At 46.4% G+C, this 22772-nt stretch overlaps 1 protein-coding gene across 7 annotated transcripts in view; it reads right to left on the reverse strand.

Annotated features, from left to right (window-relative positions):
- Window positions 1-831: 831 nt before the first annotated feature.
- KCTD20 (potassium channel tetramerization domain containing 20) overlaps window positions 832-22772 on the reverse strand; it is a 31069-nt gene continuing 9128 nt past the window's right edge. For 5 of the 7 annotated variants that reach the window (XM_030473198.1, XM_030473199.1, XM_030473196.1 and 2 more), the window contains 7 exons: window positions 9665-9864; window positions 8693-8972; window positions 7718-7820; window positions 7102-7222; window positions 5966-6163; window positions 5055-5165; window positions 832-4038 (listed from right to left, as the gene is read on the reverse strand). In XM_030473198.1, the coding sequence (XP_030329058.1) occupies window positions 3746-4038; window positions 5055-5165; window positions 5966-6163; window positions 7102-7222; window positions 7718-7820; window positions 8693-8972; window positions 9665-9815 (1257 nt within the window). In that variant the 5' untranslated portion in view covers window positions 9816-9864 and the 3' untranslated portion in view covers window positions 832-3745. Of the gene's footprint in view, window positions 4039-5054; window positions 5166-5965; window positions 6164-7101; window positions 7223-7717; window positions 7821-8692; window positions 8973-9664; window positions 9865-12855; window positions 12861-18349; window positions 18539-22772 lie in introns of those variants that run through there. The other 2 variants (XM_030473195.1, XM_030473197.1) reach the window with 2 other exon arrangements.

Consider the following 22772-nt stretch of genomic DNA (forward strand, 5'->3'; position numbering starts at 1 on the left):
TTTCCTATAGATGCACAGCAGCAATGAGCACCCTGTTAAAGTCCTGAAGTCCAGAAGAATTAAACCTTCCTGGCAGAGTGCAACTGGCCTTCTGGCAAGGGTGGCCAATCCTGGCCTTACTCGTGTGCTGTGTAAATATAACTTCATTTTACCAGCTTCAGGACAAGTTTGTTTTCATCTTTTCCTCTTTCTATTTTTAAAAGGCACAATGAGCAGTGAGCACACGGCACTGGAAGCAAAGCTCTGACCATTATTTTCCTACCAGTCTGTAACATGCCAAAATCCATTGTGGTTCTTAGTTCATTGCTTTACACTTGCGACAGCTCCACTTGTGAGTACAAGTTCCTGTCATCATTTCAGTAATTCCACTGAATTAAATCTCTTAGTGCTTTTCTCAAGCTTCATCAAGAAAACCCTCGAAACACATCCACAGCTGAAAATGGGAATAAACCCAGACCCACTCCAAAGCTGTTTTCTTCTGCAGATGGAGTAGGTAGAAGTGGAGAGCATCTTTCCCATCAAAAGCAGCCCTGTGGCCTGTTTTAGATGCTGCATAGTTGATGGGTTCAGTAGTGTTGGGTCATACCTGCACTATGTGCTGCTTTTAGAACACCACTGCAATGAGTTGGTAAACTCTGAGTAGTAATGCTTTTGTATGGGTGCTGCACAAGGTCCTGCTACATCAGCCAGGCTCTGCTTGGTGCAAAACCATTTCTATGGCTGGGGTCACAAGCCATACTTATGAAGGAAGAAACAAAACCTTCTAGTAGCTGATCCCCTGCCTGTTCTTCTACTCCACATTTAAAATGACTTTTAGAAGAGCCAAACAAGCCAGGTATAATTTATACTTTAATACAGAAAAGAAACCATACAGCTGTAGTTCACACACACCACAGGTAACACTGCAGTAGATCTAGAATAAGACAAAACTTGACGCTGTACCTGAAGTAGGTGACCATGAGAGGAGGAGGAAAAGCAAATGCCTATTTTTCAGTTTGATTTAGTGTTCCAATAGAATTCACTCTACCAAAAAAAACAAAATTCATCTTAAGTTACTTGGGAAGGCCAATAAACTACAGTGGGCTTTGGGAGGGGTAAAAACAGTGTGGAAATGATGGAAGCTGGATACCTCCATCCCATGCTGAAGGTCCAATTGATTACCCAGAGTACCAACAAGCTCCAACAAGGCATTGACAGTCTCCAACTCTCAGGCAATGGCCTGTTGCAGTTAAGTCCCTGTGACCACTGTCCTACTAAACTGGCCAAATCCTTCAAGAGGTTTGCTGATGCTGGGCTCAGGGATGGACACTGGAGGGGCTTGTTCTGGCTGAATATGGTACTTGGCTGTCAGGTCCCATCGAAATCAGATGCTTTGACACAATCCTGTAGCTCACCACCACGCACCTTTCAGGTCCATAGAATAGAACATGTGTAAACTCCAGTTGTGAGTCAGCTGGTCAATACCAACAGACATTTACTTCAAACTTACACTGCTGTAAAAATAAATACATACAGAAAAACCAGAATCCATAGGTCCTGGGGCCAAGCTCCATCACTGCTGGGCAGAGTCTCACCAGTGCCTTTGACTTGTGGAAACGGCAGGTAATGGGCTTGGTCTGGCCCTTAGCTAGAGAGTTGATGGTCCATATGTCTTCCTTTCTCTACTACAAAAATAGAAATTCATCTAGAGCAAGAACGGGAAGTGATTGCTACCACCTCTGTGCTGATACTGCAGGACACTTCTCTATCCTGATCCACTGACACACAGGGAGGATTTTGCGGAAGGCATCAGGTGGACCTGGGCGTCTGAACCACTGGGACCCTCAGGAGGTCCTGAAGCACTTCTGGAAACCTTCCCATAGGCACTTAGAAAAAGAAGAAAGCTATTTGCTGCACTTAGGAAAAGAAGCTAAGAACAGAAACACTGCAAAGAATAGAACCTGTATCCATACAAATGGGAGCTAAATATATCAGCAAGTTGATGCCTTGGCAGAGATTTTGTTCCTTGTAACTAAAACAACTCATAATCCTTCAGGAAAATCTGTGTTTGATATTGTCATGGTACTTACACTGAAAACCCAAACATCCGTAGCAGCAAACAGTAACTTCAGTGCTGTGTCTACCATACACTTTGCAGACAGATGGAGAATAACACAAGATTTGCTTTATGATACAACCCTGGCAACAAAGGATTAAACCTTCCAAGGGCAGGGTACCTACCTCTCTTTTGCCAACTATGACCAGGTAACTCAATGTGTAAGTGATACAGGATTCAACAGCAGCCAACTGCAAGAGCAGAACTGACCTGAACTTAACAACCTTGCAAGGGAACTCTCTCCCTCCCTTTGACTGGGTTTCAGCTTTTCTTTGCACCATGTTTAACTCTGCTTTGAGTATGTAAAACCTCTACACAGTCATCAGAACAACCAGAGGCCTGTTATGGTTGATGTGCTGCTTGGTTGTGGTGGTTCTGAACTCACTGTGTGCTACTCAGGGGTTTAATGAAGCCTACAGGTACCTCCACACTGCAGGAACAGGACCAGTTGGCTCCGATGTAACTGAGCTAAACCAGCCTGGAGTGTGTCTCTACTTACAGTCACAGCTTTGGTGGCTCTGAATCCAAAATGAACAGAGCCTTAACCATGACTAGGATACTATAATCAGAGCAGCAAAGGAGTGTTGTTCCCAGGTATGTGTGTTTTTCCCTGCTGAAGGCTAATTTACCATTGCTGTTTCTTACCTGCCTGACAGCAAAATGGTCCAGCCAGTTCCAAACTGGGAAGAGAGTAGCTGGCCTTTTAAAGCTGCACCAGTAGAATGCTCCTGGGAGAGCCTACAGAAATACTGACTGACTAAGGTGGATGAGACCAAGGAATTTACTCAGGTAGTAAACTGTCTGTACTGGGAGCTCCTCCACTTTTGTCTTAGCAGGGGGATGGAGGAGACAACTGATAGTCTTTAGCATGCAGTCACTTCTAGAAAGCTTCTTACATCTATTAGGCTACTAAACAGATTTACTTTGTTGGTAAAATATCAACTACAGTCTCTTCTTTTTTTGCTTTTTCCTTCAGTATGATCTACTCGTTCTGCTGAACTTAACAGACAACATTCCTAAAAACGACGATTCCATCCTATGGAGAAGTATATATGGGCAATTCCTGTCAACAGGCATATGCTTCCTATTGAACTTGTCCATCCTTGCCCAGAACAGCAGTACAACACTGGATGCAGAGCCAGGTGGCAGTGTAAACACATTCCTCCACACAGGATTTTGCTGTCCCAACTGTGCTACATTTCTGCTGGTTGATGAAAGAGCATCATCTGTCCTGCTTTGATGCTGGGTCCTTTGTAACTGATGTATCACAAAAGCAAAGCTAAGTGCCTAATGATAAAGGAAAGCTTTGTCTTGACAGGCCCAGAATTTCCTCTCTCACGTCAAACAAGATGTTTCAAAACACTTCTAATCTTCTTTTAGAAGTTCAGGTAAAATATTCAGCACCCGCCAATCTGGAAGCCTTTGAAGTAGAAACAAACAGCATCGTTTCTTCTTGTTTGAGGAGATGTTGCTTTTGATTGCACAATTAGACCATGAAGTGTGGCTCTTTATTAACATGCTTGAAGTATGACAATGTAATAAGAGCAGGAACGAGGATAAAGCACCTTGCAAGAGTCTGTGTTCCATCACCAGGGATGGAACTATGCCAAGAAGTTCCCACATCAGCAGGACCATCCCCCTGAGCCACCACTAATCTGGTAGATCATTCACAGCCATTTGGGAGAAGGGTGCATTCAGCCTGTCCAGTTCATCTACCTGTGGGGGGTGATGCATTATAACCTCCTGGTCCTCTGAAACATCATCACCCACAGTGACAAGGTTTGTGAGGGATTTGCTCCGAACACACTGGAAGTCAACGTGACGGCTTTTGCCCTCTTCCTTCTCCCATGACATCTGGATGAAGGGCCGTTGAACGTAGTTGTAGATGACTTCTGAGCGGCCACCAGGCCTCCTCTTCACCTTCTCTTTGCAGGTGGGATACCCTGAAAATACACACAGCCAGTCAGTCGCGTTACACACCTCTGATATGCACAAAGGGGCAAGAGAATCCCAGAAGAACAGCCAGGTAGGACTGACTATGGGGTCAGGGGGACTTAGGAGATGAACACTCACATTCCACATTTATCATTATTGGTTTGCAGAACTCTTCTTTTTTTCCCTGCAAAGGAGTCCAGGAAGGCTGGACGCTCCAGCCCGAGAGACCTGGGGGGTTTAGTCTGGAGAAGAGAAGGCTCAGGGGGGACCTTATCGCTCTCTGCAACTGCCTGACAGGAGGATGGAGCCAGGAGGGGGCTGGTCTCTGCTCCCAAGGAACAAGAGGAAACAGCCTCAAGCTGCACCAGGGGAGGTTTACACTGGAGATTAGAAAAAAAGCTTTCACCAAAAGGTTTGCCAAGCATTGGAACAGGCTGCCCAGGGAAGTGGTGGAGTCACTGTCCCTGGAGGGATTTAGAGTATGTGCAGATATGGCACTCTGCGACACAGTTCAGTGGCTGCTTTGGCAGTGCTGGGGAACGGTTGGATTCGATGCTCTTAAAGGTCTTTTCCAACCTAAATGGTTCTGTGAGTTTCTAAAAAGAGGGTGCAGCACTGTGTGTAACTGTATGAGCAATGGCTGCGCAGTGTTGGCCATTTTGTGAGCAGAAACAGCTACTCTAAAAATAAGACAGTGTCCCAGGACAAAGCACAATGTTCTCTAAGCTCCCTAAGGGAATGCCCGGATCAGCAGGCAGAAGTGTTGGGACTCCTGTTTCCTGTTTACTCGCTCCTAAACAGAACAGTCTTACTGCTCCATGCTACGTATCTTTAACTTTTCTCTAACCTTTAAGCCTCCTGACCAATTTCAGTGTAACATGATAGAGGTGAAGGAACATGCCCAGCTTGTACTAATTCCATGAAAATAAACACCTAGTAAAACACAGAGCAAAGCAGGAAATGTCTTGAGCCCAGAAGAAACCAGGCTTTACTGACTATGGAGTCACCTGCAGGAACACTTTACCTTCAATGCCAATGCGAATGTTCTTCAGGCCCCGCTCCTTTAACACAGCTTTTGCCACATCGCGGTTCTCGATGTACTTGAAGAATCTGTACAGCTTGGAGCTGTAAAGGACTGGAGGAATCAAAAGGGGGATTAGAATCTACAAGGAGGGACCTTCTCCCTGGTTTTGACATGCTATAATGTGGAGGTCCCTAAAGGGGGACTACAGGAAATCTGGAGAGGGGCTTTTTATGAGGGTATGCAGGGACAAGACAAGGGGGAACGGCTTTAATCTGAAAGAGGGGAGATTTAGGTTAGGTATTAGGAAGGAATTCTTCCCTGTGAGGGTGCTGAGGCGCTGGCACAGACTTTTCCCAGAGAAGCTGTGGCTGCCCCATCCCTGGCAGTGTTCAAGGCCAGGATGGACACAGGGGCTTGGAGCAACCTGCTCTAGTGGAAGGTGTCCCTGCCCGTGGCAGGGGGTTGGAGCTGGATGAGCTTTAAGATCCCTTCCAACACAAACCAGTCTGGGATTCTGTGAGGTGTTGAAAACCAGGTCTGGTTTCCAAGAACTACTCCAGGTGTCTGTTCTCATCACTGGGATTAGCTCCACTTCCTTGGTGGTCAGGTAGTGATGTACATTGCAGGCTGGATAGAATGGGTGGTCATGGGTGTGTACTAAGGAGCCAGAAAAAAGCTGAAGGGGAAGCAGCAAACAAAAGGAAGATGCAGTGAGTTCTGTCATTATGAATGTAGATTGTCAGACCAAAGCTCTGACCAGGCTCTGGCAGCAGTCAGTTCAGAAGGAACATGCAAAACAGTGTCTCTTCCTGAAGGAAGACTGCTGTTTGGGCAATGGGCCCTTTCCCTACAGCCAGATGTCTGAGTGTGTGCTGAACATGCAGCCAGGAGCCCCAGTGTCGAGCCCTTACTTTGTGAGTACTCCTCTCCCATCGGAGGTGGATGATCTTCATCCCAGTCCACGGTGTCTTCATCTGTCAGCACGACAATATGACATTCACGTTCCCCTTTCCTTGCACTATCCACCATTATGGGCAGAATGAGCTCCTCCAGGTAGCTGTCAAACTGCTTGTGAGCACCATCGTTGGAGAGCTCGTGTAACAGAGCACCTAATGAGACAGACATATGATGAGCTGTTCTACACAGCATGAAAGTATGTCCTAGTTCTACACTTTCCAGATACATTCAAGAGCACAGCCTGCATTCTTCTTCAAACTCCTTAACATATGTTCAGATGCATCAACAGTCTCTAGCTCCAGAACTGGCAAAATCAGGTGCATGAGACCGTGTTTCCAATGGGATGCAGATTACACTGTCAAACCATTACAATACCATTAAAAGAACACCAAGGTCCAATCAATACAGTGGAACAGCAATAGACTGAATTATTAATTCATTACAATACTTAAATTGAATTTCCAGCAATAATCTCTGTCCTTGAAAGCACATTTTCTGCCTTCTCTGTGATCACTGATCAGAGGATAGGGTAGGAAATTCCCCCCACAGCCTGTGCTGTGATGCCGTGTACCCCCTTCCTGTACAGTCCCTTTCACAGCCTATGATAAAAGTGTTTTGCCAGCATTCCCACCAAAGAGCTGCTCCCAGTCGGATCCCTTCATGACTAGGAACTCTCCACTGCTTTCCAGCTTTGGTGTCCTTGGTTCCTGCTCTGCCCATCAGATTTAGCTTAAATGATTCATGATTCTCTGGTACGTCTTAGACAGGAGTCATAGCCCTGCTTTTAGCCTTCATTTTGTTTGGCTGTAACAGAATGTCTTCTCAGCCTCTGTTACAAGAAGACACCGTGACTTTTACAAGTTCAATTTGCTTTTTTGGGCAAGGTGTCTGTGTTCTGCAGGATTCAATCCCTTGGGATTGATGCAGCACAAAAAGGAAGCTGTTTAAATGCAATGCATAGACGAGTCTTAGTGAGTCCACACCTTCATGCTAAACTAAAGCCCACAGTAAAGAACTGCACTGAATCAGGATCAGAGTGCTCAAACCCATGCAGATGAGCTCCTAAGAGCTGGTTTCTCTCCATACTTACTTAAATCTTGACATTTGATTGTGTTGAAATCAAAGTTTATGCAGAGGTAATCACATGTGTCTCGAAGGTCTGGGATGGAAATCCCATCAGGGCAGTTAATGATCCCGGTTTTGTAATAATCCTGCAAATAAAAGGACAGTTTTGGGAGTGAAAAATTAAGAATATCTTGGACTCTGATAACTTTCCGTGACTTCTTTGTTTCGTTAACCAACATTTGAGAGTTACAGAGGCTATTTATAGCTCTGTGAATAGCAAAACCACCCTCCTTGTCCGAGAATCTACATCTCTCTGCTTCTCTGCAGATCCCCTTGGGTCTGATCAACAGTGATCTCCAGCTCAAACCTTTCCCATGGCACAGAGTTTCATAACAGCTCATAGGCAACATGCATTTATATGCAACCACAAGGCTGGGATGCAGCTCAGGAACTACAACAGTGTGACGCAAGAAAGGTAAAAGGCAACATCTGAAATGTTGACTCATACCAAAGAGTTTTAATAAAATCACAATGCAGAACAGGAATAACAGAACGTGTCCCAGGGGGGGTGCAGCTGCCTGGGACATGGCTCAGTTTGGCACAAACAGATTGTTTTCTTCCATCTGCAAACATGTCCTTACCAGCACAGTCCGGAACACAGCTGAGCTGATTCCTTCTGCGATTTCATATTCCCCCTTTTCATTTGGCCGGGTGAAATTGTATTCTCTTCCTGGTCCAAACATTCTGAATAGATAAAAATCTATGTAAGGGCAGAAGTATATTGAAATGCATTCATTCTAGAGATCAATAGGTGCATTGAGGTTAAACGAACCCAGCAGTGGCACATATATACAGTAACAAACCCCACATTTAAATCTCTCACATGGTAAAGAAGCACAAGAACTGTCTCAGCTCAGCCCTCCTATAAATCGACTCTGTTGTTACAGCTGCTGTATTGTATGGAACAAGCCAAAGCTCACAGGAACAGCTCATTCAACCCTGGGTCAGAAAATACTGCAGCAATAAAGCCCTTTCACTGACAGTACATGAGATACCCACCACATGCTTTTTGATCCCTTGTTTTACACAACAGCCTCCACAAGGGTCAGTAACCCAAGAGAACCCTTTGTCTCCTTTGGTCAGAGATGGGTAAAAGCACTGGCAATACAGAAAATGAGTGCTTCCTATTGTGTCAAAACCCTTTACACCATGCTACAGGGAGCTGAGTAACCTCTCTGGGGAGAGTATCAAAAGATAACAGCAGAAGGGGGATGGAGCATTATCATTTTCCCCATCCTGGAAGGGAGGTTATCAGCTGGGAACAGATGTACTGCTTACAAACAAGGCAAACACTTGGACAGAGGTAAAAGGAGACCAGGTCTAGCTAAAAGCACTCATTGTTTGGAGGAAGTGGAAAGAAGGGAGAATGTTATCTAGAGAACTACCAACTCCTTCTACATCTGGGCATGTCTTCAAGCCCTCACAGCCAAGTTTTGAATGAGGTCAGCCTTGCCTCGCTTGTGTGTAGAGAGGACAAACAGACATTTGGGGTTTGTTCCACTATAGCAAACATTTGACCCCCTTGAGGTATCTTGAAAACAGTGGAAATCACCCACCTTCCCAGCATGGTGTCAGGGTGAGCAGTGAAAATCTGTGGATTCACTGCAAAGCGAGTGCCATCTACCACGAGCGTCACCTTCTCTGGAGCCACTGTCTGTGAACTGCTGCTTGAGGACAAGGTGCAGCACCCATGGCGTTCCTGGGTGGTAAAATATTCCGACTGTCTCTTATTTCCATCTTGGAAATGGCAGTTGTGAGTGTCTTCAGGAGCAGATAACATGCTGCTGAGCTGGGGACTTACTGCACAGGGAGTGTGTCGGCATTCAGGATCTAAACCTGAGAGAGACAAATGAATATTGCAAGATATTGAGGATGCTGAAAAACATCATTTCACTGTAACACTGTAGTACGAAAACTGAGTCATACAGTGATGTCAATACATGTAGCGTTACGTGTCATAAACTGAGTCATTCAGGGATGTCAGGGTAATGTTACATGACATAAAACCACAGTGCATTTTCAAACTGAGCCAGCACTTGGGTTGTGAATAAAAAAAATCCTGCTGAACCATGATGCTTAATGCTCCTTGTTAAAGCAAGATGGATTCAGTGTGTAAGAGCAGGAGCCAGGAATTACACAAGGCCAGAAATACAGACACAGATTCCCAGCACTGACAACTACTCTCACAGCAAAGCAGGAGCAGAAGCACACACCACACTAGAGGTGGTTGATGCTGCTCCATGGTGGGCACACAGCTCATCGGGAATGTCCAGCTACCTCCAGTTAATGTGCTCAGGGATGACTGCAAGTTGGCCAGCCAGGGCATACCTGTGGGATGTTCTTGCCAAGACAGCGAGATCCCAAACTCTGCTGTGGACCATTGTCCTTTAGACCAACCTGGCAAAGGCAGGATACATATTCCCCACAGCAAACTGCTTTGGGATACTGGATTTTTCCCAAAACACAGCACCCCCTCAAAAAAAACAACCAACCCTAAAACCTTCTCACTTCTAAGGTAAAGACATTACCCTCAGTCCTGGGAGCTGCAGCCGGGCTGTGACCTCCTAACACCACGTTACTTTCTTCTGACTCCTGGACTGTTACAGTTGTGTTTCCCACAGAGCAACTGGACTCCAGCTTTCTTGGCCAGTCTGTGCCACCAGCACAGTTCACATTCATGCTGGGCCTTCGTGACGCGAGGAGTTGGCTGCGTTTCCTAAGAGAAGAGCTAGGAGAGAAAACACCAGGTTGTTGGTTTTGGAAGACACTCCCAAGCAATGAATTCCTGTATCTGGAACCACAAGCAAAGCCTCTCAGGCTCAAAAGGTGTTTCTTCAGACACTTAACTGTGTTTCAGAAAGGTTTATGATGCTGGTTATGGCTCTATGCTTACCTAAGATGGGGGAAATAAAGGTGTTAAAGTAACCAGGGGTCTATTTAATCTATAAACCTTTGCTTATTAAAAAGTAAGCCTAAAACCACTGATGTCTTCAGATGACATGTGTGATCCTTCAAATACCTCCTTGGCAATTCCCTGACCTCCACATCACATCTCTCTGGATTCCCAGCACTGGCAAAATGAGCTCTATAACATGGCTATAGCCCAAATCCCAGCATTTTCCCAGTTAATGGCTCAGGCATCGCCTCTTAACCCCTCTGAGGTTTGAAGGAGGCTCCCTGCTCCCAGACATTGCTTTCTTTGTTCTTTCCTTCTTCTTGATTTATCACCCTCCTGTCATATAGTGCTCCCCCCAGCGTTTAACCCAACATAGTCACAGAATCACAGAATGGTTTGTGTTGGAAGGGACCTTAAGATCACCCAGTTCCAACCCCCTGCCATGGGCAGGGACACTTCACACTGGACCATGTCGCCCGACACACATGACACTTGAACCAATGCCACTCAAATCCTACCTGTTCTTTCAGCACATGCAGAGACATCTTCTGGTTTTGCTGTTTGGCTACTTTTTCCTCCTTTCTATCTCCCTACAGATCTCTTTTGCTGTTTCATTCTTCCCTTGGCATCGGTTTTGCCCTGCTATTACCATGGATAAGACACTACTCTCCTTTCTTGGCTTCATGTGTTTCCCTTTCACTCTCCAAAACATAAACCACCAATTTCCTCATTAATGAATGTTCCCAATTTCCCCCCTGCAGAACAATTGTCCTGTGTCCTTTGCTTGGCTGAATTAAGACTCCAGAGCCCATGGGTGCCATCCACGGCAGAACACTGACAGGGCTGGATACAAACCAGATGAAATCCAGCACTAATAAACCACCAAAATGCCAAATGAGAGTTGGAGAGTGCTCTGGGCCTGACCTGCTGAGGATGAAGGTTTTAATGAGCAGTTCAGTGGTGGGTTTCCAGTCAGTTACTGCCATTTCAGTGTAAGCATTTCAGTCTTAATTGGAAATTTTCAAAAGGAATAACAATTCCTTCCTCTTGTCCCATCAATCCATCAGGAAGTTGCCAGCATTATCTGTATATGCTTAGAAAAAGTGCTGCTTACACATCATGCAAGGTTCATCTGAAGGATTTCTGGCAGCAGTAGAACCCTGTGAAAAGCTGCTGTATTTTTTCTTTTCCAAAGGCTGCAGCAGCAACACAAGGAGCCTACGAGGGTCATCTGAGTTCCAGCAAACTTAACAGCGTGCAGGGCATCACCATCCTCCTCTCCTCTCACCAAATGGATCAGAAACTCCCTCTCCCAACATGTTCCAGGCTGGTTTCTTGGACCCACTGCTCTGGCCTGGACCCTGGAGAGACCCTTCAGCAGTCCCACCAGAAACCAACCACACACCATGAACTCTGCCTTGTGTTTGGTCACACAGGAACAAACCCATCCCCTTCTGCCTGAGCAAAGGGCAACACAAACTCCCCAGGAGTAAACCTGTGCAATGTTCTGCCCTCTTCTCTCATGGGACAGACCAGCAAAGAGGCAGCAACAGGCCAGTGAGCTGCTGGGTGAGGAACCCCTAGGATCTAAGCAGAACATACCAACTGCCCCACTCTTACAACTTCAGGACAAACCAACTTCCTCAGGAATGATCTATATGAAAGGACAAAGGGGAATGGCTTTAACCTGCCAGAGGGGAGATTGAGATGAGCTCTGAGGCAGAAGCTCTTCCCTGTGAGGGTGCTGAGGCGCTGGCACAGGGTGCCCAGAGAAGCTGTGGCTGCCCCATCCCTGGCAGTGTTCAAGGCCAGGTTGGACACAGGGGCTTGGAGCAACCTGCTCTAGTGGAAGGTGTCCCTGCCCATGGCGGGGGGTTGGAACTGGGTGAACTTAAGGTCCCTTCAATCCAAACCAGTCCATGACTTTATGTCAAATAGCATGAAAAACACCTACAGACTGCATTTTCATAAGTCTTCGGGTGTGATGACTGTTGCCATCTCTGTTTATCACCATAAGCTTTGAATTAAACACACACACAGTTCCAGAGACCCTGTGTGCCATTCAGCAGAGTCCTCTACTACAACATCTCAGAAACTTCTTGTAGAACTACCATCAGATACACATGAGCTACAAGACATTAATTTCTCCTGATCATTCCCCCCATCCCCTTTTTCTGCTTAATCTGCTAAGCAGGATTTTAGGACAAAAAGCTCCAAGTGTTTAACACATTTCTGCTCCTTCTTTTCTGTTACAGTAAGTTCAGCACCAGGGAAAGGTGCTAAAAGCTGCAGTGATAGAAAGATGCAGAAACAGATGCTCTTTGCAATGGTGGTGGCTCTGACCAGCATCAGATCTGAGTTTCGTCATTAAATCTACAGGAAGCCCTGCTGCTAATGTGCCTTGGGCCAGGCTAATGCTATTTCCCTGTTCCCTCTTGGCATGTCCAAATCCTACACATTATGCATCAGCAGAATTGAGGTAAATGAGTAAGGATTCCTTTAGCACAGCTGGCTGGGATAATACATTTCCAAACTAGTCATTTTCCATGACAAATACACTGCAATCATACCTACAACCAGTAGGGAAACGAGTACACAAAGACTTCAGAAGGTTCTACTCATGGCTGACCAGTTTACAAATGTCCTGTTTTCATGCCCAGGATCAAGGTGAACTACCCAAGGTAAGAATAAATAGCTATAAATAATAATTAGCACTACTCATCTTCAAAGCTTTACACAAATATGAACTGCTCCTTCCTCCTGGCAGCCCTGGGAAGCACTGCAGGGAAGTCTTTTAGGAAAGAAGGACACAGAGAGAGAGACATCATCTTCAGGACTAGCCAGAGCACCAGGCTCAGTGTTACACTGACTTGTAGCACGTTCACTACTTGAGCTCAGCAGCAATTACCCTGTGGTTGGCAGGATGAACACAAACAGGTTCCCATCTTCTTTTGAGGTGTGTTTCTGTGCACGTTTCTATCCTCTGGTAAGCACCAACTGGCTGGTACCACAGAACTGATCATGAGCACCCCAGCTTCTTAGCTCACTTCTCAGGAGCTTGTTTGGATGCTCAGATCCTGAAGGAGCAGGTAGGGACCAGGGTTTGTGGGCAGCTGCATTTTGGGAGCTGCGAAGGCAGGACTAACAAAAGCCCAATGTCATGCTCAGCACTAAAGCTCAGAGAAAGAGCTCCTGAACAGGCTGGGATTGGTTTTAAAAGGAAATCAGTGTCACAGTCAGAAATCAAACCTCACATCTGGCTCCAGCCGTTGGTTCTGCCTAACTTGGAGCACGTGGGTCCCTCTTCCCTCCAGAACATGACATTAAGAATGAGCCATGCAACAGAAGAAACATCTCTGCTCTCTAACCCACGTGCTGGTGGTCACAGCGAAGTCATCTTTATTTGAACTTGTTTCGAGCCAACACTTTTGTTGAGAGAAAGATAGGGAAGTGAGATTGCTTTTTTTAAACACAAATGGGAGACAGTTTTATTTAGCAACATCTTCGGCACAACCAGTTCATGCTACGAACCTTTTGCAGAGATACAGAGGCTGAGCCTTGTTCTATGTAACTCTTAAGAAAGAAGGAATTGTACTGGGATGATCTTTAGCACACTATCCTTCCCCACACTAATCAATCCAAGGCTCATCCAAGCTTCCCAAGGTATACAGTCATTGCCTGGCTAGTGGAAGGAGCCAAATGGCTTAACTTGCCCCCCATGACCAGTACATCAGTGATGTGTGTGCAGAGAAGACACTCTAACACACTAACTTGTCCATCACAGAAAACCCCCCTAGATGCAGGACATTTTATGGAGCAAAAGATAACAAAAGCATGTCAGACTTGCTGGTTTCTAACTCTTGTGTTACTTGCTCCTTATTATCCTTAAATCCTTTGGATTTTAAGAGCCACTATAAAGTATTTTAGGTATCAAGGTTCCAGAACTTCACAGAAATGTCAAAGAAAATCATGAAAAGCTGAGATGTCAAAATCTATTGAACAGTAAAGCCCTTTCCTGCAACATGACAGCTTATGCACTGCTTCACTGTCATCCAGCGTAGAATAGTAGAATCCCAGAGTGGTTTGTGTTGAAGGGACGTTAAAGCTCCTCCAGCTCCAAGCCCCTGCCACGGGAGGGACACCTTCCACTAGAGCAGGTTGCTCCAAGCCCCTGTGTCCAACCTGGCCTTGAACACTGCCAGGGATGGGGCAGCCACAGCTTCTCTGGGCACCCTGTGCCAGCGCCTCAGCACCCTCACAGGGAAGAGCTTCTGCCTAAGATCCAACCTGAACTTCGCCTGTTTCAGTTTGAACCCATCACCCCTTGTCCTATCACTACAGTCCCTGATGAAGAGCCCCTCTCCAGCATGACAAGGAGGAAGTGGTAGGAGTAAAAATAGTAGTAGTAACCTTACTTCACCGTTGGGTTTGTGAGTAGCAAGGAACAACCAGCACTGAGTGAGTGAATCAGAGTTACTAATCCTTCCCTCTGCCTGAACCACAGCGTAACCACAAGGACTTAAATAAAACTCCAAACAACTCCTTTCTAAGGTGACAACACTCCTTTAAATCTCCAAACCCATTCCCATGTCCAATTATTCTCAGAAATGTGAGCAAGCAGGAAACACGCATCCACAGGGTGTGCCTGACCTAATTCTGCAGTCAGACACTCAAGAACAAGAAGTGTTTCTAACCTAACTGCATGCAACCAAGAAAACCTTAGAACTGCTTTAATTTCTGTTGTGGTTTAACTCCAGATGGCAACTGAGCCCCACAGAGTCACTTGTTCATCCACCAGTGGGACATGGGAGAGAACTGGAGGGGAACTGGAGGACAAAGGGAATGGCTTTAACCTGCCAGAGGGGAGATTGAGATGAGCTCTGAGGCAGAAGCTCTTCCCTGTGAGGGTGCTGAGGCGCTGGCACAGGGTGCCCAGAGAAGCTGTGACTGCCCCATCCCTGGCAGTGTTCAAGGCCAGGTTGGACACAGGGGCTTGGAGCAACCTGCTCTAGTGGAAGGTGTCCCTGCCTGTGGCAGGGGGTTGGAACTGGAGGAGATTTAAGGTCCCTTCAACCCAAACCAGTCTGGGACTCTACGAATTCCACGGAAAACAGCAGGTTTGAATTTGCATGAATGAGGCTGGAGTCAAACCCCAGGAATTTTAGCCCCAGCTTCTGTTGGTTCCCACACCTGTACCTTGGGAGTCCCTGGAGATTATGAAAAATAAAATGGGCAAATTATGGAAAGGAAACAGCACAGAAGGCACTGGATAGAACCTGCTGTGCTGCGCCTGCTATAGGCTTGACCAAGCCTCCCATCTTACCCTGTGCTTTGTTCCTTTCTGCATTCCCAGAGGGAAAACAGCCCCATTAGGAAACTGGAAAAGACAAAATAAACTGCCTATTAAAACACATCTTCAGTATAAATTGTATACAGCTCCAAGGTTAAAACACAAGAAGCTGCCTTTCCCTTTACAAGTTGCTTGGAGTAAACACAAGCGCATTGATTCTCTATCAAGTGATGGGCCCACAGTGTCACTCCTGCAGCTTACAGCAGAGGAAAGGCACCTCTAAGGCAGTGACACATCCAGCTTTTAATTCCTACTCCCTGCTTTTGACCAAATTCTACAGTCTTCAAACATTTTAGGATTCAGAGGGTCTCTCATTCATTAGCAGATGGTTTCATTTAGATTTTTTCAAGCATTTTTCCAGTTGTCAAGTACAAATGTGGTTCCCCGCTTACTTTTCTCTTTCAAGCATAAGACTTGTATTGGAGCTCGGTTTGTATCCTCTCCCAGGCAGTGAGGGGCCACGTGTGACATTTCACGAGAGCAGGGAAGCCGGTGTCACCAGCCTGCCCCGGGCACAGGCAGCTCCGGCCACAAGGGTCTGAGCCCAGGTGCTGCCCCGTGCAGCCGCATCCGGCCTCAAGCTGCACCAGGGGAGGTTTAGATGGAGATGAGGAACAATTCCTTCCCCAAAGGGTGCTCAGGCATTGGAACAGGCTGCCCAGGGCAGGGCTGGAGTCACCGTCCCTGCAAGTGCTCACACACTGTGTAGCCGAGGCCTCAGTGCCATGGGTTAGTGGCGGCCTTGGCAGCGCTGGGGAATGGTTGGACTGGATGAGCTTAAAGGTCTTTTCCAACCTGGTTGATTCTGTGAACAGACAACAGATGCTCAAGGCAACGTGAGACTTGGCATGTCTGAGGCTGGCCACGCGCTGGCACCTCCACATCTGCCTGTGCCACAGGAGAACACCTCGGAAGTGCCATCACTCAGACTGCATCAGGTACAAAACCCACCGAGAGCCTTTAACGTGCTTCTCTCATACCTACAAATGATCACTTCATGAAGATGAACATAACCAGACAACAAGAGTGATTCATTGATTAAACTGGCACAGGCACATTACAAAAGGCTCTTCCTTTGTTCTATCAATATACAGAAGATTCATTTTCCATCTGGCTTCTAATCACAGCTGGAAAATAATGTCCAGCAGGTCTGATGCAACGCAGGACAGCCTGCAGAGCCTGGCAAGAGACAGCAAGGAGGCTGCTGAAATGCTCGAGTGTTTGCTGCTATTCTGTGCATAGAGCTTCACTTTAAGCAGGGTTTACAGACCTACTCGTTGACTTGAGCCTTAAAAATCCATATTCCTCAAACTCAGCCCAAACCTACTGCGTGCAGTATGGTTTGAATGGCTCAGCACTGCCCATTCCCACCTTGATATAAGACCCACGGCTCAGCAGGTCCTCATGGAACTGCCTGTGCCTGGGATGTGCTGAAAGCTCCCACCACTGCTGACAGCACTGCCCCACACTCACAGTGTCACTTCCTTTGCCAACTTATAATCACCAAGATTAATACATGCCAAAAAATCATTGAGATTTATCAACTTGAAATAACCTATTACAGGATTATCCGAAGCAGGAAGGTCATACTGTGGCAGCCTCATCAACTGCAGTCGACGATGAGGATCTAATAATGTGCTTCCTACCACTGAGTGTCTCAGAAGGGAACAAAATCTCTGAATAAGGCAAGTGGTTAAAGCTTTGCTGGGGCTATTTCCCTCCCTGTAAGGCTCAAGCTACTAGTGTTACAGAGCACAATCAAGCAACATCTAAAGGGTATTTCCACTACTCACACTATTGGGTTAAAGACAGGCACCTGAAAAATTATAGTTCTTTTATCTGATCCTCATAAAGAGCTGTTTAACACTATAATAACAGCAGCTTTGCTGGTGCTGTCTGATTAAATTCAGTCCGCAATTTAAATAAATCCATGGAGAAGAGAAGGCTCTGAAGAGACCTTATAACAGTCTTCAGTGCCTAAAGGGGCTCCAGGAAACCTGGAGAGGGGCTTTGGACAAGGGCCTGTAGGGACAGGACAAGGGGAATGGCTTTAACCTGCCAGAGGGGAGACTGAGATGAGCTCTGAGGCAGAAGCTCTTCCCTGTGAGGGTGCTGAGGCGCTGGCACAGGGTGCCCAGAGAAGCTGTGGCTGCCCCATCCCTGGCAGTGTTCAAGGCCAGGTTGGACACAGGGGCTTGGAGCAACCTGCTCTAGTGGAAGGTGTCCCTGCCCGCGGCAGGTGGATGGAACTGGATGAGCTTTAAGGTCCCTTCCATCACAAACCAGTCTGTGACTCTATACCCGTATAGAATACCTGGCTCCTTCCTAGGCAGAAGGATGGATGAAAATCTGATCAGGGTAAGGGTAAAAACTCTGGCAAAAGAAGAGCTGTAACAAATACAAGCAGAATATTCTTTGCTAGAGACAGAAAAAGCAGATGTCCCCCTTAAAACCACAGAATTCTGAGCTAAATGAAGTGCTAAGCCAGGTGACACCCATGAGTTACACTTCACCAGTGTTAGATTAAGCTACAAATACTTCTACCTAAAAGCCTGCACGAGGAGCAAAAGCAGCAGATAACAGGGTTGTGCCCTGTGTCCTCCTTCCATTTCCTGCAAAACTACTTAAAAGACCTTTCAGAAGAACAATAAATGTTTCAAAGTATAAAAGCAAGACCCACTTTAGCTCTTTAGATATAAAAAGGCTATTTTCTTTCTCAATTTTTCTTCTTAAGCAGTTAAATCTAACAGGTTTCAAATCCACACCATTTCAACTCCCACAGCTACACACCAAGCGCTGCTTCTCAATTCTAAGCTATGCAAAAAAGGACACCAGTGTTTCTGAGAAAGCTCTGAGTTAGAACTATCAGAACTGCTGGACAAGAAATAATCGCCCCCATTTCCTACTGTAACCCTGGAGCAAACCCTGTGCAAACAGCCCCTCGCAAACAGCACAGCTCTTACTTACTGGCGGCTCATACGTCCTCTGTGCTACAAGCACCAGCAGCCCCAAATCGGTCTGTAGGAGAGGGAAGCACCGAGTCACAGCAGAGCTGCCCAGTTTGAACTCTTTGTGCCCAATGGTCACTCCCCCAATGTCTGATTCATGTAAATGTTTCAGCTTAAAAGCCTCCATCCCCCCCCCCCCCCCAGCTGATTCATGAACTGTTTGAACATAAAAACCTGAAAGAGCTTTATTTTAAGCCTCCTCTTTTCCAGTGAAAGTCCCCCCCCAAAATCTCTCTCTTCCCCCAGATTCCCGGTTCTGCCTGTTTTGGACAGAGCCTTGGAGCAACCTGCTCTAGTGGAAGGTGTCCCTGCCCGTGGCAGGGGTTGGAACTGGATGATCTTAAGGTCCTTTCCAAGCCAAACCACTCTGTGATTCTACAAGGCACAGTTTTATCAAACCCTTGATGCTATCCGTCAAAGACACTCCCCCACCACACATCCCTCACACAGGCAGACAGGAATTAACTCCCAGGATCTCTAGTATGTACATAACCATGTGCATGTAGATTCCCAAATCCAGAGGATCCTGGACTTGGGCCCAAAGAAATTTACAGTAGGTGAGGATAAAACGAGTTACTTTGACATGTCAATGCCTGTGTGATGCATTGCTACTGAGCCCAGTAAGAAGGACCACATTTGCTCCATGCTCTTATACATCACCCTGGAGACGTGACCCTCTCTCAGTTCAAGTAATAAATTGATCTACTCTCTTGTTCTTAATGCTTTCCCTTAAGATCTACCTGGCTTGCTTAAACACAATTTCATGGAACAGGATTAAATATATCCCGGATCATCAATAATACAGAATTTTTAATGCAAATAGAACCTGAATAAGTAGGAAACTATTTTCATCCTGGCTCAAGCCCGTGATAAAGCATCTGCGTGTGTGTGCTGACAAGTTCTGCTGAACAGTGCACAGCACTTGAACAGCTTCATGAAAGATGCCTTAAGAGGTATCTTACTTCAAACCAAACAATCCAACTATCATGTTATGTTGGATATCCCATCATTAATGTACAAACTCATGTTTGCACAACATGAGTTGTGCAAATATGTTGTACGTACAACATATTGCAAGCGCTACTTGTGGTTTGGGGACAAGCTTTTAATTACTTAATGCCCAATTATCCAGTGTGTCTGGATACAATAAAGAGGTTGGGGGGGATGTAAAGGAAGAGCAATACCCTCTAATCACTGAGGCACATTGTCCCACACGGGAGGAGGCAGGTTGCCACCCTTCAGGACGATGGAAAGGTCCCCAGAGCACACAGTGCTCAAGATGTAGGTAGCACAGTGCACTCTCAAAACACACAGTAGAGCATGAAGCCCCAAAACGAGCAAGGAGCAGACAGCAGGGGACAAATGAACACTTCAGCTCACACTTGAGGGGCTGAACACCAGACACCTCTGCTGTCTCCTTCACCACAGTGGTCTCAGGACAGACAGTGTCCCAAGGCCAGTCCTTGGAGCTGTTTCTGCCACCACTACCTGCAATTGTGGCCTGCAACAGAGCACCCCAACACCCACCCCCAGACTGCAGCGCCACAAAGGCTCAATAAACCATTCTGTTTGCTTTTAGCACAAAACCCATCCAGTGTGGATGCTCTTGAAATGAGGATCAGTGTATTAATCAGTGTCTTTTGAAGTACACAAGAGTTTTAATACAAGTGGATTATTTTACAGCACAATAGAGAAACATTCAGACCAAACCAAAACTCCTCTCCTCACTGAGCTTTTCATCTCCTACAAATCATTAGCTGGTGTTTCATCCATACCAGAAAGCACTTACTTGCTTTGACTCTTATTTTAGAAAGGCTGTGAGCAGCTTCAAACTCCACCTTCCTCCTCTGGAAGGGATCCCAACAAGTAACTGCTCCCTCATTCCCAACTCCAACTGCCACTCATTTTTAACCAATTGCATAGCTTTCCACGCTGCTGCCAACGCTAGATTTTTGAAAGTTGAATGTGGACACAGTAGCTGTTCACCAGAGAGAGTTCAGAATAACAGTTATACAACATCACAAAATCAGCTGCAAACTGCTTAATGAAATGCAATTACATTTGAAAGTAAACAGTCCAGTTTTGAAAAGCCATCTGTGCTATGGGCAGGAGGAGAACAGTGCTCACTGAGGTACCTGAATAATCATGGAATGGTTTGGGGTGAAGGGACCTTAAAGCTCATCCAGTTCCATCCACCTGCCACGGGCAGGGACACCTTCCACTAGAGCAGGTTGCTCCAAGCCCCTGTGTCCAACCTGGCCTTGAACACTGCCAGGGATGGGGCAGCCACAGCTTCTCTGGGCACCCTGTGCCAGCGCCTCAGCACCCTCACAGGGAAGAGCTTCTTCCTTGTATCTAACCTGAACTTCCCCTGTTTCAGTCTGAACCCATAACTCCTTGTCCTATCACTACAGTCCCTGATGAAGGTCCCTCTCCAGCATCCTTGTAGGCCCCTTCAGACACTGGAAGCTGCTCTGAGGTCTCCACGCAGCTTCTCTTCTCCAGGCTGAACAGCCCCAATGTTCTCAGCCTGTCTTCATATGGGAGGTGCTCCAGCCCCTCATCATCCTCGTGGCCTCCTCTGGACTTGCTCCAACAGCTCCATGTCCTTTTTATGCTGGGGACACCAGAACTGCACCCAGTGCTGCAAGTGGGGTCTCATGAGAAAATAAGCTCTGATCTCCCCTGACACCTCTGCCCTGGGGCTCCGGGCCGGCCTCTGCTGCCACTGATGACAGGTCCAGCAGCAGTTTGTGTCCAGTGCGGAAGAGCAGAGCCAGGCTTGGCAACGCTCCGGTGTCGTAACCCAGCACAGGAGATCTTTACCTCACTTTGGTAGGAGACAGGCTGGCACCAGGTCCCTGCTGGGGGATTATCTGACATCCCCATTGCTGTATCTCCCCACAAGGCAGCAGGGTGAGGTGCTGGAAGCTGGGTCAGATAAAGCCACCAGAGCTACAGCTGAGCTGCCCAGGAGAAGGGCTGAGATGAGCTGGGGCACAAGCAGAGCAAAGCTGATCCACATTGGCTGCAGAATCAGCTTCGCTGCTCTGAATTAAGTTGTTTAATTCACATTAAGATAGAGACGATAACAAAAACCAAAGCAAACATAAGCCTACCTTTTAGAGTGCAGCCTCATGAGTAAACTCTGCAAGTAACACTGAAGCAATCCAAACCCCACACAAACACGAGTGTTTTATTTAGCACACTGCAGCTCTTCAGGAAAACACATCTTGATTTATTTTTGGGGAGGCAAAAGCAGGGGCTAAAATGTCCCCTTGGTGAGGCCAACCATTGGCACTCTCAGTTTGTGTCAGCAGAGAACCTGAGACCTTATTTTCAAGAACTGAAAACCATCTTGCTCAAGGTTTCAAAATAACTCAGGTTTAGGATGGTACCTTGGCAAGAGTTAAAGTTCCTCCTGAGCTGTTTATATGTGTGGGTAAACATTTCACCTGCCAAGCACAGCTCGAACACTTTCTAAGTATATTCCATAACATTCTTTCTTATGTGACTAATAATTCTTTCACAAAAACATATTTGGCTGTGTCATGTTTCTGCAGAATGAGCCAGGAACCAGAGCCATATTTTGTGGAAGTTTAAGGAAAGGGAAAATACCACTTAAAAATACAACACAGAAAAAGCAGAGATGATGCTTATGCCAACGCACTCACTGAGGTGTTTGTGCAGAGGTAAGGTGGCTCTTGATAGGAGAAGTTCTAAGATGGAAATGTATTCCAGACCAGTCTACTCCAGCTCATGAGCAAGAGTACTCCAGTTCATGAGCAAGAAACCCATCAATTCTGGCCAAAACTGCAGCTGCTTTCATGGTTATCTCAAAGACAACAAAAGAAAGGCCAGGATTTGTGACAATTGATTTATTTCAAGGGAAGTGTCCTCAAAGGCTGTCCTCGGGAGGAATATTCAGCTGCTCTGCTGAATAATCCAAGAGACTCACAAAGAAATTAGCACATGCCAGTAGTGGAGTTTATGCATGTGTTTAATAAATCCTTAACAAGAAGTGAAGTCTTACTGCAGGCCCTAAAAGGGTCTATTAATGTACAAAGCAGCTCTCTCTAAGCTCAGGATTTCAATTCAATCCTGATAAGATGTGTCCAAAACTGTGACATTTTAGAGCTCTTACCATGAATTGCATGAAACGAGTTTGCTATTGGCAGTCTGGCTGCCAACTAAAGACACTTCCAAGAAACCACCAGCACCAAGTGAACCTCTTGGTGGTAAAGCTGGACCAGAACTCACATGGGCAGAAGCCTCAGCATGCTCAACACCAGTGGGGGATGCTGCTTCCAGCCCCATCAGTGGGCTATGGCCAGGGCAGCACGAGAGTGCTGGTGTGCCCATGTCAGGGCTCACCACTGTCA

The sequence above is a fragment of the Strigops habroptila genome, chromosome 18 (genome assembly GCF_004027225.2).
Source record: "Strigops habroptila isolate Jane chromosome 18, bStrHab1.2.pri, whole genome shotgun sequence".
Classification (NCBI taxonomy): Eukaryota; Metazoa; Chordata; class Aves; order Psittaciformes; family Psittacidae; genus Strigops; species Strigops habroptila.